Source organism: Mastomys coucha, unplaced genomic scaffold (assembly GCF_008632895.1).
Source record: "Mastomys coucha isolate ucsf_1 unplaced genomic scaffold, UCSF_Mcou_1 pScaffold1, whole genome shotgun sequence".
Lineage (NCBI taxonomy): Eukaryota > Metazoa > Chordata > Mammalia > Rodentia > Muridae > Mastomys > Mastomys coucha.
The window spans coordinates 18,040,353-18,056,709 of NW_022196891.1; the positions used below are offsets into that span (position 1 = coordinate 18,040,353).

The following is a 16,357-nucleotide window of genomic DNA, read 5'->3' on the forward strand; positions in this document are numbered from 1 at the left end:
GACCTCATGGAGGCACTTCCCTAACTGAAGCTCCCTTCTCTGTGATAACTCCAGCCTGTGTCAAGTTGACAAACAAAACTAGCCAGTACATGCTCCAAGGCCATTTGTTTTCGCTCCTCTGTCTGCTGCACTGTGAGGTCATTGCAGTGTCTCCAAGGCCAGAGCAGCATTTGGTGGGTTTTGATTCTGACCTCCCTAGTGCCTCCCCCCCTCTATCCCATATGTCCAGCCCATCTTCGGGCACAACCAAATCCAGTGGACTCAGTCATCTATCCAAAATGATCGAGGAAGCTGGGTGGCGCTTCTAAGTCACTGTAGCCAATGATGACCCTGCTCTCTCTTGCAGCTGAAGGATCATGGTGAGAAACTAGACAAAGAGCAGGCAGCCCTGGAGAAATTAGAAGCTAAAGCCGACCCGAGGTAAGGGTTTCTGTATGTACCACCATCTTTTTGAGGAAACTGGCTGCTGTGTCTGTTGCTTGTTTTGTCTGATCAAGGGACAGAATAGCCAGAGGATCATGGGCTGGAGCACCATTTCCAGTTAGTTAATGTCATGTGTCCAGCAGGGACCAACAGAGACCAGCAGTCACCCTGATGCTCACTGAGCTATTTGGGCTGCGCTGAACCACCCACCTCTCTTTTGGCCCTCTCTGTCATCAGAGCAGAGCTGTTCTGGTGTTCTGATTTTAAAAACAATGAGACAGGGCTGGGGCACCTTAGTAAAAAGGTGCTTGCTTTTTAAGCATGAGAATCTAAGTTTGATGTCCCAGATCCAACCTGCAGAGATGGGCATGGTGGTATACCCTTGTGACCCTAGAGCCAGAGAGGCAAAGGTGGGCATGGTGGTATGTATACCCTTGTGACCCTAGAGCCAGAGAGTCAAGGGCAAGGCACCTGACACTGGCTGGCCAGGCAAGCCAAACTGCTGAGATGGCTCCATGGGGTAAAAGGAAGTCTGATGGGCTGGGTTCACTCCCACAAGTCGTCCTCAGATTTCCATACACATTGCACGAACACACTCACTCACACAAGATAAATAAGATAAATAGATGTAAAAGCAGGTTTTAATTAAAAGAAAATCAGAGGCTTGAACCTGAAGAACAACAGTTGAGATTATCCTCTACCTACACACATGCACATGCACAAACACATGCAATTGCAGGAACATGCATGGCCACACACACACTCACCACGTTCACACACACATACACACACACACACACACAAATAAACATTTTTTTGGTACCATGATTACTCTGAGTATTATTAAATAAATGACAAATGAGTACCATCAAAGAATTTACATTCTCATTCTAGAATCCTGTGGGGTGTGTGTGTGTGTGTGTGTGTGTTGTCTCCTCATGGACTTGAAGGTCCAAGTGCATAGTCAGAAATGAAAAGCGTGACCATTTGTCACAGAAATTAAGAAGAAGCTCTTTGTATTCTCACTGTGGCTTGAGCAGTGATTCATGAAGTCCCATCATAACGGTCCACCCTATGCCATTGTCTGGTCTCTTCTCAGCATTCTGCAGAGCCTGAGAGCACTTGTAGCCATGAATGAAAGTCTGAAAAGCCAGGAACAGGAGTTTAAAGCACACTGCCGGGTAAGTGCTGTGCGGTGTTGGTGACAGGTAGGAGGGCTCTTGGCTTTCCTCCCATGTGATGCTGGGACACACTAGCCAGTGCCGTGTCGAAGGTTGACTCAGACTCTGGAGGTGACTCTGGACTTAAGTAAAGTGATTTCTGCTCTCGCAAGCCTTGGAGAGTTCTTTCCCAGAAAGGGACGAGCTTGCAAGTGGGAGCTTTTGTCTTAGCACGAACTAATGAGAGAAATGTCTGCACTGAATAGTTAAGTTGGGCAGGCAAGACGGCTCAGCAGGTAATAGAGCTTGCCACCAAGGCTGACAGCCTGAGTTCAGTCTCTGGAATGCACACAGTAGAGAGAAAAAAAATGGCAGTGGTGGCTCCCGCCTTTAATCCCAGCACTTGGAAGACAGAGGCAGACGGATTTCTGAGTTCAAGGCCAGCCTGGTATACAGAGTGAGTTCTAGGACAGCCAGGGCTACACGGAGAAACCCTGTCTTGAAAAAAAAAAAAAAAGGAAAGAAAGAAAATACCTGAATCCGTAGGTTTTCCTCTGATCCTACACATATGCCAAGGTGTGCAATATGAGCATGAGCACACACGTGCACACAGACATAAATGTAAAAACAAGCTGCTTGTGGATTAAACAGCTACACTCCAGTTGGTGGCTGCATTCCCTGAGATTTGTAAGCATTCACCTTGCTTTTGCAGGAGGAGATGTCTCGGCTACAACAGGAAATTGAGACCCTGAAAGCTGAGAGAGCACCAGGCGAGAAGGTAAAACCTTCAGTTAGCCCTCAATGCCATCAGCTGCTTTCTGGCTGGTGTGTGGAAGGATTGCAGCAGTTTGGTGGCATGAGTATTCCTGCAAGGACATGAAGAAACCTCCATTCACTCCAGATAGAGAGGGCACTGCTGGGTCAAAGGAATGGTTCTAAGTCCAGTGAACCAACACAATACACTTATAGGGAATTAGTTACAGGGGCTTCAGTGGCTCGCAGGCAACTCCAAAGGCCATGTGCCATGGAGAGCCCCACTTTAGTCAGTGGTTGACCTCCTACACATCTTGGGGAGGGGGAGGGTCTCATGCCCTTTATCCCAGCTAATCTGTTTAAAGATGGCAACAGCCAAGGCAAGCCTGGAGCAAACAGCTCTCAGCACCAGCCATTAGCCCTTTCCAAAAAGCACTGCCATTTGACTGGAGCTGGGCCAATAAATGTGTATTCCCTGGGGTTGGATAGATGGTTCACTGGGTGGGAGCATTTGCTGCACAGGCATGAGCACCTGAGTTCAAATCTCTGCACCTGTGTAAAAAAACAAGCTTGAGGAGCCAAAGAGATGACTTCATGATTGAGAGCACCTTCTGCATCTCTCTGCTCCCCTTACAGAGAAAAGGTGCTAACCTCAGTTCCTTCTTTTCAGACCATCTCCAGTGGAGAGCCACAGGGTGTCCTAAGCTCCACCATGACTCACAATGTAAGTATCTCCTCATCCTTGAGACTGGCATTGTCCCAAGACAATGTGTCAGCCTCCTTTCTGTTCTTGCACAGCTTCCCCAGCCTGCTGTATAGTCTGTGCTGCTGCCTCCTCTGTATAGTCTGTGCTGCTGCCTCCTCTGTATAGTCTGTGCTGCTGCCTCCTCTGTGTAGTCTGTCCTTCCTCCTCTGTATAGTCTGTCCTTCCTCCTCTGTGTAGTCTGTCCTTCCTCCTCTGTGTAGTCTGTCCTTCCTCCTCTGTGTAGTCTGTCCTTCCTCCTCTGTGTAGTCTGTCCTTCTTCCTCTGTGTAGTCTGTCCTTCCTCCTCTGTATAGTCTGTCCTTCCTCCTCTGTGTAGTCTGTCCTTCCTCCTCTGTGTAGTCTGTCCTTCTTCCTCTGTGTAGTCTGTCCTTCCTCCTCTGTATAGTCTGTCCTTCCTCCTCTGTATAGTCTGTGCTGCTGCCACTGCTTCTGCTTGGTTCCATTTTAGACACTTCACTCCTCAACTAGAAGACAGCTGTGTTGTCCACATGAGCTTTAAAGGGTGAAACAGTGATACAGAGGGGAAACTGCCTTCTTTGCTGTCTTGTGGCAGGTCACTGCTCTGGTTGGCCATACTGACTGTGTATCAGGTGTATCCAACCTGCAGCTCAACAGTCATCGACTTACTTAAAATATTATGAGGGATTTGGGGGGGACTTGATTTCTTGTTCTCAAGCATGAACATTGTAAGTGATCACATTGTATCACATGTATTATAAATGACTGGACACAGATATATTCCAGCACAACCCCATTTAAGGGAATAGGCAGATAATCAGACATGGCTCAAAGACTGTAGGCTTTCCATGACATGCTTCAGCTTGCTGAACCCCGTTATGAGTTAGAACAGTACTTATCACATGTAAGGAGAAAGGAATAGGATCAGTTAAGCAGGGGGCACCAAGCAGGGCCTTTTTAAGGGTGGTCTTCATAACCTGTTAGAAGGCTGATATCTGTTAGATGTCGCCTATGGCTGAGCGCTGTGCAGGAACCTGTATTCGTGTGCTCTATGTGTTTTTATGCATACATGTCCCTTCTGTAATTTTGTCTGAGACAACAGACTATTCAGCCATTTTTCTCATGCCTTGGTCTGGTATAGAGACACACCTGTATGTTAGCTCTGTCTTCAAGGGACTTCTGTAGTGATGAAAACGCTTGCATAAGGATACTGCATGGCTATTGAAACCAAAAGACTGATTTCTTTTCCTTATTATACTTGATGCAAGTTTAAATGACACGAAGGGTTACTAGATATAATTTTGGATACCTCAGGCCCAGTCAAAAACAGATGAAAACCAGTGTTAGCTGAAAACATAGAGGTAGAGAACAGACTCTTATTGTAGAGTTGTCTCCCTTTTGTTGTAGGGTGTTCTGAAATATGTGGGCTGCAGGAGCCCACAGGAGGTACTCACGTAGAACATTGCATTTAGGGGTTGGTGAGGTGGCTCAACAGGTTGAGTACTGGTCCTGCAAGCCTGGCAACATGAGTTCAACCCCCAGAACCCACATAACGTGGAAGGAGAGAACTAACTCCACAAAGTGGTCCTCTCCCCTCCACAATTCCTTCTGTGGCATGTATATGCTCCCCCACAGTAATACTAGATAATTGGTTTCTTTTAGAGAGAAGATTGGATTCAGCCAAGATCCTAATAAAGGGAGAGGTATTGGGACATAATATGGAAGTATCTCTCAGGTGTAAAGTCCTAAAGTTGGTCATTTAAGAGAAGGAACTCAAGCTGAGAGAATATGGTTAGATTCATAGACTCAACTTTCAAAGACTCCGTCAGAGAATGGAAGTTAACTATGGCCTAGACAACTCTAGATAACTGTGGCCTGTTCTCACTTTTAGGAGGACCTGGACAGACGGTACAACATGGAAAAAGAGAAGCTGTACAAGATTCGGTTACTACAGGTGAGTGGCCACAAAGACCAGGGGCGCATAGATATGCCTGGCTGGTATGCATGTCCTGTGACTGATGGAGGCATAGGTATCTAAGAGCTAGCATGGCCAGGACCTGCTCACTGCTCCCACTGCAGCCAGGCATGCTATGATGTAAGGAGTTGCTGGCAACAACACAAGTGTCTGTTACTTTCACTATTGCTACTTGGAGTTGAACTTCACCCTGCATACAGATTTGGTATGATTGGCCTGACAATTATCGTAGTTCTGCATGTTCCAAGGTCTGTTCCCAGAACTCATATCAGTTGCCTCACAACTGATGGAGAGGTACGGGGGTTGTGAGGCAACTGATATGAGTTCTGGGAACAGACCTTGGAACATGCAGAACTAAGATGTACCTCTCCATCTGCAGGGCATCTGACACCATCTTCTGAACACCACAGGTACCCAGACTCATATGCACATGCCCTCACACAAACACACACAAGTACAGATCATCAAAAAGGTAAATAAATGTTGGAGGAGGCTGAAGAGATGGCTCAGCAGTTAGGAGCACTGGCTGCTCCTCCATGTGGCCCGGGTTCAGTTCTCAGCACCTACGTGGCAGCTCATAACTATCTTTCAGTCCGAGGTCTAGGGGATCCAGCACCCTCTTCCACCTTCCAAGGGCACTAGGCACCCACAGGCATACATATACATGCAGGCAAGACACCCATACAACATAAGGTAATAAAAATAACTTTCAGTAGGTTAACTGTTTCTCTAAAGGCAAGCCTCAGGTAGGGCCCAGAAGAGGACAGAAGTCCAGGTCTACTTTCTAACTAGAGAGCTGAGAGCATAGCTTCACAAATGGAGTGGGGAGGTGGTAAAGCCAGCTATGAGCCTAAGCACAGTCAGTACTCTATTTCTGAGTCTGTTGTAGTGCCAATGCCTGGCTCATGGCGATTCAGACCCACAGATAATCCTGGGCCTTGTAGTACATGTTGGCTTGGGCCACCTTTTCCTTTTTCCGGGTTCCTTGGAAGCCAAGCTTTGGTAGTCATGGCCAGGGGGCCCCATGGGCCTCTGAGAGGGTATTCTCATCTTTCTGGCTCTTACTTATTTTGTGAGATGTTTGGTCATCATATTCAGACGAGTCAAATATGTCTTTGATATAAGAGCACTATTCTGGTTTTTAGTGTTTTGAGTGTTATACCTCAAGCTGACCTCAAACTGTGGGTGAAGCTTGGGCTGGCCTTGAACTTCTGATAATCCTGCCTCCCTCTCCCAAGTGTTGGGGTTATAGATATGCACCACCATGCATGACTACCCTTCAGATATTTAAAGATGGCTTCTCAGCCTTCAGCAAAACCAAGGGCAAATATTTAAAGGTACATAGAATTACTATAGTCTGGGCCCCCCTGCTATGTGGCGACCCTGAATGGCCACTTCTTACATAATCAACAGTGCATCGGGCCCCAGGAACAGGGACTGGGAAGACCTGCCCTGTGGGAACTGGTTATTTGAGGACTAAGATCTGCCCATATATGCCAACTTGCCCATATATGCCAAAGTACAAAGCTGTTTACGTGGGAAATGCCACTGCTAGGGAGAGGCTGAGACCAAGCTAGAAGAAACAAGGGAGCCAATGGCTTGCTGAGGGCCTGGCCTGGGGAGAGGCAGCAGGACTTGTGAGTGGAGCTGGCGGTGGAACTGTGAGGGTTGCATCTGCTGGAATCTGGTGACGGCTGGATGAGGGGAAGAGCGGGGTCAAGGGGGGTCACTGGGAAACAGGCGTAAAGGAGCAGGGACATGAGCGTCAGTATGGAGAAAGTGTAAGTAAGAGCCCTGCTGGCTGGGCTGGGTTCGCTGGAAGACAGCTCAGCAGTTTTAAAAGTGTTTGCCTTGCAAGTGTGAGGACCAGAGTTCACAGCCCTTGAAGCCACGTAAGTTCCAGATGCACATAGCGGCCCACCTGGAGTTCCACCCTGAGAGGGAGACAAGAAGGTCCCCACAGCAAGTTGGCTAGCAAGACGACTTCCTGTCTGAGCTCTGGGTGTGACTGAGAGACAGACGCTGCCTCGGTGAACAAGGCTGAAGAATGACAGGGTGATTCCTGCCATCCATCCACTTTAGGCCTTCATGTGTGTATATATGTGTAAGTGTACACAGCCACACACATATGAACACCACACATTGTACATATGAAAAGCTGGGGGGGTCCAGTAACCATCAGGCAGCATTGTGGGAAGGATGATTGGTGTCAGCTCCAGCTCGAAAGAGTTTGGGCTGGAGAACAGTCTGCCATGGGGATGGTAACCGAGGCTGCGTGGGCATGTGGGCAAGACCCAAGACTCAACCCTAGGAAGCGATCAAGGCAGAACAAGAGAGAGGGCAATGGGAGGGGAGCCGAGGGCTGCCCCCAGGCTGAGCGCCAGCTTGGGTTGCCGTCAAGCATCCATATGATAGTTTTTGCTTGATTGTATTTATTTTTGTCATGATTGGTTGTTATCTCTTAGAAGTCTGTTCTTTTCTAATGAGAGCGAGAAGGGGAGTAGATCCAGAAGGGAGGGGAAGTAGGGAACAAGTGGAGGGAGAGGGAATATTCCGGATGGATTATTTATAAAATAATCTATTTTCAATATGGCAAGTGGTTGAGGACTGAAGGAGCTAGAAGCTCAGATTCCACTATTCACCCATGCCCCAGCAAGCTTCCAGAGTGAAAGCTTTCCTGGCAAGACACGAGGCACATACTCCCAGTGACTGCAGTTAGGGAGCCCACGGCCATCAAAGTCCCTGGCGAAGCAGTGAATCCTTACTGGAGTTACTTCTGACCAGAACGTTAGTGAGGGCTAGCTTACACAGAGCAGGGGTGTCTCACCAACAAGTCCTCTGTAACACAAGTGAAAACTCATGAAAGTGCACCCCTGGAGCCCCTGCACCGTTTGCAGGCAGCTAGACAGGTGGCAGTCTCCTAGGCATGGTTCCTAGGCGTCATGGCTAGTCAGTGTCCTCCGCCAGCATTGTTGGCCGCTTCCTGGGAGGAGCCTAGTGAGTCTTGTAAATTTCAGCTTCCCCGGCATGTGGAGTTTGTTCACTTCCCGAGTCTCCTGAGCCCTGGCCCACAGCCTGCCCTCACTTCTTCCTGGCAGGCATGTTCCAGCTGAGAGGGAGCTGGGCTATACAGCATTTGTCAAGCAGAGAGACGCCAAGGCGCTGAGGCTTGAAGGGCGGAGGCACTAGGCATGACTGGCTGCCAGGGCAGGAGGCTGGTGGCTGAATGGTGGTACAGCTCAGCAAAGACTTAAACAAATTTAAGTGCTGATGAACAGCCGGGTGTCCACAAGCACCCTCACACATGCAGAACATTCTAGAAATAAGGACACAATCACAAGGAATAGCATGAGTGCTGGTGTGAGACAGAATCCAGGGTAAAAATGCTTGCTGGCAGGTGTGTGCTGTGGAGGGACACAGGGCCAGGTTTGTTTCCTCTGCCCATTAAAGAATTAGAAGGCAGGAGAAGAAGGTCACTGGAAATCTCGGGGCGTCTAGCAGAGCCATCATATGATGCTAGGAAAATAGAGGTTTCCTCGTGGGGTTCATTAATAAAAGAAATTACGAACAGACTCAAACAGAAGCTCAAGGACAATTTGTTCATTAGAGTTTAAAAGGAAAAGCCCAAAGCAGGCAGGCTGTGAATCAGAATTGCCCAGGAGGAGAGTGAAGATAAACGTGGAGGTCAGCCAGAGAGTAGGGAGGGGAGACTCAGAAAAAGAGCTAAAGGCCAGGGGCATTCGCTTGCGATTTTAAAAGTGCAGTCATGCTCTTGCCAGCATTCGAAAGCAAAGGGCAAAGACAAGAAGACCGAGCAGTAAACATGCTTCTGAGCCTGGACTCAGGACGGCAGGCAGTCAGCAGGCAGTTAGTCCCCCAGCCTGGTCCCTGGCCTGTCCCGCTGGACCTAACCCTCAAGGAAGGAGATGAGGGCATGTCTCCACCTAGAGGCAGATTCCGTCCTTTACAGTCTGAGTTTGATTCCCAGGACACACATGGTGGGAGGGGAGAACATCTACAAATTGTCCTCTGAATTCTACCACCCATCACGGGATATGCCAGGAAATAAGCATACAGACAAGCATGTGTAACTTTACAAACTTTAAATATCAAATGGTTGAAGAAACGCAAGGTTAGTCAGCCCCGGAACTCATGAGCTCTGCTGCATCCTGTGTCCAGAGCTGTGCAGACTAGACTTAGCATTTGGTTACAAGAGTAGGTTTCCTGCTTAGAGGCTGTCTTTCCTTGGAAACTGGAGGTCCATTCTGCTGCTGAGAGAGAAGCAGGACCCAGGATAGTAGGGCACAGACAGGAGAAACAAAGGCTCAAGAAAACAGCCATGCTCAGCCCGGGTCCTGAGATCTGGACACAGCCAGGCAGAAACTAAGTGGTGTAGTCCTCATGAAACACCCGGCTGCCTCCTGTACACCTGACAGGACAGTCTGGTCTCCCTGTAAAAGGCTTTGAGAAGCTAGTTGAAGGCTTTCAAGTGGAGGAATTGAGAATACATTTTGGAGAGGCAGCAGGATGGCACCTGTCATCTGGGACTCCTGTCACTGCCTGTCCTCCTGTCAGTCACAATCCCACGTGAGGACCTCAGGCTAGTAGAGGGGTGTGTGTCTCTGTGGCTGGCTCGGCGTGTGAGGAGCAGATAAATGCAGCCTTTGACCAGGTGTTCTCTCCCTGCCCCTTTGCATTTAGGCACGAAGAAATCGAGAAATAGCGATTCTGCATCGCAAGATTGACGAAGTGCCCAGTCGAGCAGAGCTGATACAGTATCAGAAGCGATTTATTGAACTCTACCGTCAGAGTAGGTGCATTGATGAGACACACAGACTCCTGGGCTTTGGGAGGGATGGGAGGGAAGGGGCTTCGAGCACTTTAGCACAGTGAGGTAATGCCGAGTTGAAAAGGACCTTACTTCATCTCTGGGCTGGCCGAACAGCCCGGGAGATGGCTTGTGGTCTCTGTTTGCTCTGGAGATGGGCTCATGACCTTGAGAGTCGGCTTGGGCCAGCTCTCGTGGTTGGCCACGTGCAGTCACCTGAGCCTCTCTCTCTTCTTTCCAGCTTCTTAGGAAGCATCCCCACCCCAGCATCTCCAGAGGGCCAGTGGTCGCGCTCCACAGAGTCTCACTGGAGTGTCGTAGAGCATTGTGTTCCCTTCCTAATTCAGGACCTGCCTCACCTCAGCCTACTGTACAGTTCCTGCATCATATCCAGCTCAAAGCTGTAAAACAGTATTATTAATACTCTGTGTATATTAATTAGTGCTGGAAATTAATACAGTGCCAGTTATTCCCTAATCAGCTAGTTTCCCAAATAACCACACAGACATCTTTCAATATTTCAAGGCTTAGGTCTTAGCTAGGCAGATTCTCAATTAGCTCATTTAAGTTAAACTGACCACCTAGCCCCATCCAGTCACATAGCTAGTTATACCTTTCAGGCCCGTAGGCACATGTGACTTTCTTCTTCCCAGAGTTCCTTTGTCCCTCCAGGAAGTCCCGCCTTCCTTTCTCTACTGCCCAATCACAGGTTAACTTAGGGAGCAAGGTTTGCACAACAAAAGCTGGTGTACACGAGAATTCATTCATCTTGGGGCAACCAGATCTTGGGGTACAGAAGTTAGCATTTGAATACATGGTGGCACCAGACCAACCCTAACACAAAGCCACCCTCAGAGCCAGGGGGGATGGTCCACTAATTAAAGTACTGCCTGACAAGCATGAGGACCTGGGTTTGAGCTTGATCCCAAGAGACATATTGTTTGTTTGTCTGTTTCTAAAGGCTGGCAATAGGACTCAGTTGTTTAATGTACGTGTTTTTGCAGTGAACCCAGGTTAAATAGCTAGCAACCACATGGCAGTTCACAGATGTCTATAACTCCAATTCCAGGAGATCCTGGTACTCCATGGGTACCAGGAACCCATGTTGTGCACGTACATTCATGCATCCAAAGCATCCATACATACTTTTAATAGGCCAGGTGTAGTGATACACACATTGGAGACAGATAGATCCCTGAGGCTCACTGAAGACCTAGGCTAGCTTAGTAAGTGAGCTCTGGGCTCAGTGAAAGAGGCTTGTCTCAAAAAATAAGGTGAAGAGGGATTGAGAAAGATACCCAGTGCTGACCTCTGACCTCAGAATGCACTGTGCACATGTACGAACACAGTTACACAGAGACGAGGGCTTCCATGATGACTGAGTGTGCACAAGGCCCTGGGCACATGCCGCACGAGGTTGCGACGCTGTGGTTCACTGATGCTCTTACACTAGGATGTTGATCTCTTTGTATTGGCAGTTTCCGCAGTGCACAAGGAAACCAAGCAGTTCTTCACTTTGTATAATACCCTGGATGACAAAAAGGTTTATCTGGAAAAGGAGGTAAGAGGCTTTGTCTGTTTATTTCTTTCTTTTCTTACTCCATCTTAAATTTTATTGCGAGAGGAAGGCGTTGTACATATGTAGAGGTCAGAGGACAGCCAGTGGGAGTCGGTTCTCTCCTTACACCATGTGAGCTCCAAGCTCAGCAACAAGCACCTTGTACTTAAGACTCTGCACTGGCCCTAGAAAGAGCCTTTATGGAAAGAAGGTAACTTAGGTAAGCCGCTGACAGCATGGTAGCTCCATGATTCAGACGGACCTAGAGCCTGAGGTGAGCCATTGACAGCACGGTAGCTCCGTGGTTCAGATGGACCTAGAGCCTGAGGTGAGCCATTGACAGCACGGTAGCTCCATGGTTCAGATGGACCTAGAGCCTGAGGTGAGTCGCTGACAGCATGGTAGCTCCATGATTCAGACGGACCTAGAGCCTGAGGTGAGCCATTGACAGCACGGTAGCTCCGTGGTTCAGATGGACCTAGAGCCTGAGGTGAGTCGCTGACAGCATGGTAGCTCCGTGGTTCAGATGGACCTAGAGCCTGAGGTAAGCCGCTGACAGCATGGTAGCTCCATGGTTCAGATGGACCTAGAGCCTGAGGTGAGCCACTGACAGCATGGTAGCTCCGTGGTTCAGATGGACCTAGAGCCTGAGGTGAGTCGCTGACAGCATGGTAGCTCCGTGGTTCAGATGGACCTAGAGCCTGAGGTGAGTCGCTGACAGCATGGTACCTCGATGATTCAGACAGACCTAGAGCCTGAGGTGGAGTATCTAGTGTAAGTAGAGAGTGGACTGCCTTCCCGTGCCAAGCACTGAGGCTTGTCACTGCAAAGCGGTGGGAGCTCACTGCAGTGAGCTAAAGCCGGTGTCTGCCCATTCTCTAGTATCATGTGAGAAACACCAGCATGAGGCGCTGGGAAGATGGCTCAGTATGTAAAGTACTTATCTTCCAAACATGAGGGCCTGAGTTCGATTGCCCAGAACCCACATTAAAAAATAAAAGCAACACCAAAACCTGGCATGATACTATGCTGGTAATGCCAGGACTGGGTAGGCAGAGACAGATAGACCACTGGGGATCACTGCCCCAATATCAACCTAGCCTCCTTGATGAGCATTGGGCCAGTGAGAGATCCTGTCTTAACGAGCAAGGTGGACAGCCTCATGAGGAATAGCAGCTGAGCTTGTCTTCTGGCCTCTGCACGCAAGCGCTCATTCAAACACAAAGTCCAGGGATGGTAACTGCTTACGGATGAGCCAACAGGTTAAACAGTGCACAGCCAGGGGGCCAGGGGACCCCCAGACAGAGCCCTTCCCAGCATGTCTCACAAGGTCAGATGGACGCTGTAGCTGTGAGGACAGCGATAGTTTCCATGGGAACAGGACCATGAATGTTGTGTTTGATCAGAAGCTCTCGGGACCACTCAGCAGCTGGCCATGTTGTTGGCCTTGGTGGCTCAGTATGGGAGTGGAGGCTAGGCTCGATCTTCTCTCTCTTCACCCTGCTGGCCCACCCTGGGCTGATAGCCTCAAGAGAGTGATGTTTGGGAAGACCAAACGATCCCTGCTGGCAGTTTGTCCAAAAAGCTCTGCCACTAGAGTCCCCTTTAAAAAGCCATCTCTCCACATTCCATGGTCACGCATTCTAGGGAAAACGATTTCCTTTGAGTTGATGAGGTCAGATTCTCTGAGGAAAACTATGTAGGTAAGAACATGCTATTCTTTCCTTTGTTCTGTCGAATGTCACTTTGACTTGAGCGACAAGGTGCGCCTCCCCTTCAGTGGCCTTGTCCCAGCCTAGGCAAGCTCTCCGGCAAGGATCGGGGTCGTGTGGGGACCTTTTAGCTTTCTACTTACATGGTTCTTTTTCACTCCCCAGATTAGCCTGCTGAACTCAATTCACGAGAACTTCTCGCAGTAAGTACTGGCTGCTCCTCCCTGGCTCTCCTCTTGCTCTGGCTGAGGAGTGACTGAGAATGGTTGTGCACACAAAGTCTGGTACTCTACTTGAGTCTCACTTTCCCTATCCACTAAGGGCAGACATGTCTTAATGGAAGATTCTGAAAATTACAGTGCTGTGGGTAAAGAGCCTGCCTTGCTCCATCCCAGAACCCTCAGAAGGAAAATCAAGCATAGTGTCATGATTGTAACCCCAGAGCTGGGTTGGAGACAGGTGGATCCCCCCCTGTCCAGTGTCCAGCCAACCTATTGTACTTGGTAACTTCCAGGCTGTCGAGATAGGCTGTGAGAGACTTGAGGCCCCAGGGAGTGGGGAAGTCTGAGAGGATGGGGGACATCCTCTTGGAGATGGGGGAGAGGTATGGGATAAGGAACAGTCAGAGGGCAGACCAGGAGGGGGATCAAGACAGGACTGTAAAAAAGGATTAAAAGGTGGGGGGGGGGACCTGAGGAAGAATTCTTTAAGGTCTGTTTTGTAAATTAACATACACCCTCCAACCCGGGATTTAGCTCAGAGGTAGAGTGCTCCTGTAGACTTGTGAAGCTCTGGGCTCAGCACTGTTTAGACTGATTTCTTGGTGTATGCATGTGATTCCAGCACTTGGAAGGGAAGATAGAAGGATCAAGAGTTGTTTAAGGTCAATTTGACTACAGAGTTTGTTCAAGGCCAGCCTAGGCTACATGAGATTCTACCATAAAATAAATTGTATATGAAGGCCATCTGTATAAATCACGTAGCAAGGGAACCAAGTAACCCTCTCTCTGGAGAGTGTTCATGGTAAACTAGCCTACTCGCTTGGCAGCAACTAGAAAGGTTTTAAGGCCAAGTGCATGGGAGTTCTGCTCTGTCAGCCACTCTCTGAAGAATCCCCCGCCTGTGAGTGCCAAGCTCTGAGCTTTCCGGTTCCCATCCCTCTGCAAGACTGGATGTGGGTAGAAAGGCATACCTGGCGCACCAGGAAGTCTACCCCTTCTGCTGCCTCCAGCTGAGAAATGGGAGTACTCAGAACATGGCCTCTAATTCCAGGCGATGGCTCCCTGTCCGCAGAGTCTTAAAACACAAAACGGAATTGATTTCTTAAGCAGTACATGCCATAGTATGTGGCAAATGGCATTTGTAGTACTTTTATTCACACTTTATGCTGAGGAAATATAGTTTGGTTGAAAGCTATGAGGGAGAAGCTGAGTGATCCTCGGAAGGCCGCACTTTGAAGTTGCCTGTGTGTGTGCTGTGTAGATTAGAGGGGCAGTGTGTTCTCTCTCACCTGCATAGCCTTCTTCAGAGTCTCTTCCCATCTAGTCAGATGTTCCTTACACAGCCTGTTGCCACAGGAACACAGGGAGAATGGGGAACAAGATTCGCATCCGGTTATCAGGTCAGAGGTTTGGAATCCCAACTGCCTGGTATTCTTAGCAGCTCCCTTAGCCCACTGTGCTCTGCAAAGGTCTAGTTGACTCTGGAGCACGTTCTAGATACAGGGCTGACTCCTTGGTGTCCCTCACCCCCTTTGTAACTGTGCCACGTGCTGGACCTACCTCTGCTGATTTTTCTTTCAGAGCCATGGCCTCCCCTGCTGCCCGGGACCAGTTTTTAAGGCAGATGGAGCAGATCGTCGAAGGCATCAAACAAAGCAGGATGAAGGTCAGCAAGCTTACTTTACAGCCATGCAGGGTGTGTGGTTGTGAGCAGGTCGCAGGCATAGGCTCTCCATCCAGACCGCATCCTGCATTGCCTCACCAGCCATGCGACTCCTGTGGGGTAGGCCTCCACATTGCTATTGGTCACAGCTCCCAGGCACCGAGCACTCTTCCGTATCAGACCGTGAGCTGTTCCCCGTATTAAATGATCACGGCTGCCCCTCCTACCCCTCCCCAGCAGGCCTCCTCTCTTGTCCAGCCACCTCTCCCTGGGCATTTTATCTCATGACATTTCACAGGGTGCGGTGCTTACGATCTTGATGATGGGGAGAGATCCTGGGGCTTAGTGACCAGCCAGCATAACCTACCTCGCCAGTTCTAGACCAAGTAGAGACCCAATTTCAAAAAAACAAGGTGAGGGACAACAGCCAAGTTTCTCCCTGGCCTTACTTACACACATGCACATAGGCACATGCACATATATACATGCAGGCCACACCTGCTCTGTACTTGAATATTTTCCACCTTCATCTCCTGGCTGGCTGATGGTCTACATTTAGCTTCAGAAAATAACTGCATATAGCATAACTGGTTCTGTGAGTTGCCCCACCTCTCGGCCTTCTGCATCACAGAGTCCACATGCCTTCCCCATCTCCAACTCCATTCCTCATCGCTGATGCTGCTGATCACTGTAGTGCGCACTTGCTCGCTCATCAGACACTTGCTCAGTTAGTTGGTTGGTCTGGTTTGGTACCGATCTCCGGGATGTGCCCTGTGAGAACAAAGCCTTTACCTGTTCACTGCTAACTCTAGGCTCTCTGTAGGTGTTCCATTACTCTTTACCAAGTATACAAAGGACCGGAGCTTAGTCCCTAGAGGCCTGCGAGTACCTAGTGATACTGTTGCACACGTGTATTCCCTGTGCTGGGGACCAGAACACAGAAGCATCCCTGGGGCTTGATGGCTAACCTGTCTGGGGTATTTGGCAGATTTCAGGCCAGTGAGAGCCTCGGTGTAGCCAACTAGGTGGCTTACTGGATACAGGCACATGACAGAAGGAGAAAACCAGCTCCCACCAGTCAGCCTCCAGCCTCCACTTGCAACTTCCACCAGCTTGTGGCTACCACAGAAAATTTCTTTAAGTCAATATTTAGTATCTGTGTATACGATCAACATCCTGGAAACACTCTGTAACAGTTTAGATAGCTGTAGATAGCTTATACAATGACACAGTTGCAGTAAATGAAAGGCAGCAAGCTATGATATTATAAACCCAACTATATACATCAGGACTACTCACATAGCGGACATCCTGGGCTAGATAACCCTTTGCCTTATGGTC

General features: G+C 49.0%; 1 protein-coding gene across 3 annotated transcripts in view; it reads left to right on the forward strand.

The window, feature by feature from the left end:
* The window catches only part of Ccdc93 (coiled-coil domain containing 93), a 74,147-nt gene that overhangs the window by 50,510 nt on the left and 7,280 nt on the right, over positions 1-16,357 (forward strand). For 2 of the 3 annotated variants that reach the window (XM_031380803.1, XM_031380811.1), the window contains exons 14-22: positions 347-420; positions 1,523-1,604; positions 2,296-2,361; positions 3,007-3,060; positions 4,951-5,013; positions 9,736-9,844; positions 11,341-11,423; positions 13,298-13,335; positions 14,935-15,019. In XM_031380803.1, coding sequence (XP_031236663.1) covers positions 347-420; positions 1,523-1,604; positions 2,296-2,361; positions 3,007-3,060; positions 4,951-5,013; positions 9,736-9,844; positions 11,341-11,423; positions 13,298-13,335; positions 14,935-15,019 — 654 coding nt within the window. Of the gene's footprint in view, positions 1-346; positions 421-1,522; positions 1,605-2,295; positions 2,362-3,006; positions 3,061-4,950; positions 5,014-9,735; positions 9,849-11,340; positions 11,424-13,297; positions 13,336-14,934; positions 15,020-16,357 lie in introns of those variants that run through there. The other variant, XR_004121689.1, reaches the window with a different exon arrangement.